This window comes from Egretta garzetta, unplaced genomic scaffold (assembly GCF_000687185.1).
Source record: "Egretta garzetta isolate BGI_Z169 unplaced genomic scaffold, ASM68718v1 scaffold27, whole genome shotgun sequence".
NCBI classification, from domain to species: domain Eukaryota; kingdom Metazoa; phylum Chordata; class Aves; order Pelecaniformes; family Ardeidae; genus Egretta; species Egretta garzetta.
This window is the reverse complement of record NW_009260400.1, coordinates 2,615,205-2,616,389: the sequence shown is the minus strand read 5'-3', so window position 1 is coordinate 2,616,389 and position 1,185 is coordinate 2,615,205. Positions and strand designations below refer to the sequence as shown.

The 1,185-nt window shown below is 62.6% G+C and overlaps 1 protein-coding gene across 1 annotated transcript in view; it reads left to right on the top strand.

Moving 5' to 3' along the window:
• ELMO3 (engulfment and cell motility 3) overlaps nucleotides 1-1,185 on the top strand; it is a gene marked incomplete at its 5' end in the record, with an annotated part of 12,130 nt that overhangs the window by 7,894 nt on the left and 3,051 nt on the right. Inside the window, one exon of the mRNA XM_035898811.1 lies at nucleotides 958-1,121. Coding sequence (XP_035754704.1) covers nucleotides 958-1,121 — 164 coding nt within the window. The remainder of the gene's footprint in view (nucleotides 1-957; nucleotides 1,122-1,185) is intronic.

The window sequence follows — 1,185 nt, the reverse complement described above, 5'->3', positions numbered from 1 at the left end:
TGCTGATGAGGGGGCAGCCCCCACCACCTGGGGAAGGGGACCTCAGTGGGGGGAAGCTGAGCCTTTCCCGAACACCCTTCTGCTGCAGACAAGCTCTGGTACTGCCGCCTGTCACCCAACCACAAGGTGCTGCACTATGGGGACGTGGAGGAGGGGGTGTGCTCTCCCCCCATCGAGAGCCTGTCAGAGAAAAGTAGGTGCCAGGGAGAAAGAGAGGGTGGGAAAAAGGGAGGGGACCCTCCACGACCCCAGCTGTGACCTGCCGGGGATGCCATAAGGTGGGAATTTGCCCCTCTGCCTGGCCACCACATGCCTGGCACCGTGCCTGCTGGTGCCGTGGGACTGGGAGCCCCCATGCTCGGGCTCTGCTGGGCTCTGAGTGCTGGGACCCTGGGCGAGAGGAGAGGAGAGGAGAGTGGGCGCTCACAGCTCCTCCGCTCGCCCCAGTTCCTGTGGCAGATATGAAGATGCTGCTTTTGGGGAAGGAGTGTCCGCACACCAAGGAGAAGAGCTCCGGGAAGCAGAACAAGGTCAGCACCTCCCACCCCACCTTGCGCAGGGGGCCTAGCACGCCCCCCTCCCCAGCTGCTGATGGCTCTTGGTGGTGGGTAGATGGTGGCAGGAAGGGCTGGGAAATGTCTGGGTTCTGGATACTGAAATACCCTGGAAAAACTGGGGAGTCTGGCATCATCTGTCCTTCTCACCGCAGGCTCGGAGACGGCTCAGGCCTTTTACCCTATGTTCTTCGGGCAGGATCATTTCTTTGAAGAGCTCTTCTGCATCTGCATCCAGCTGGTGAACAAGACCTGGAAGGAGATGCGCGCTACCCAGGAGGACTTTGATAAGGTGTGAGGGGATGCCAGGGCCCCGGAGGGGAGCTGGGGCCATGGGCTGTGCACAAATTCAGGGGCTCTGGGGAGCGTCACCAGGCTGGAGGTGACATCCTGGTCCCCGCAGGTGCTGCAGGTGGTGCGGGAGCAGATCACCAGGACCCTGTCCCTCAAGCCCACCTCCCTGGAGCTATTCAAGACCAGAGTGAACGCGCTGAACTACAGTGAGATCCTGAAGCTGAGGCAGACAGAGCGGCTGCACCAGGAGGAGACGCTGGCTGTGCCCGTGCTGTGAGTGGGGCTGGGGTGGGGGGGCCGTGGCACGGGAGGCCGTGGGGCTGGGGCTGCTGGAGCT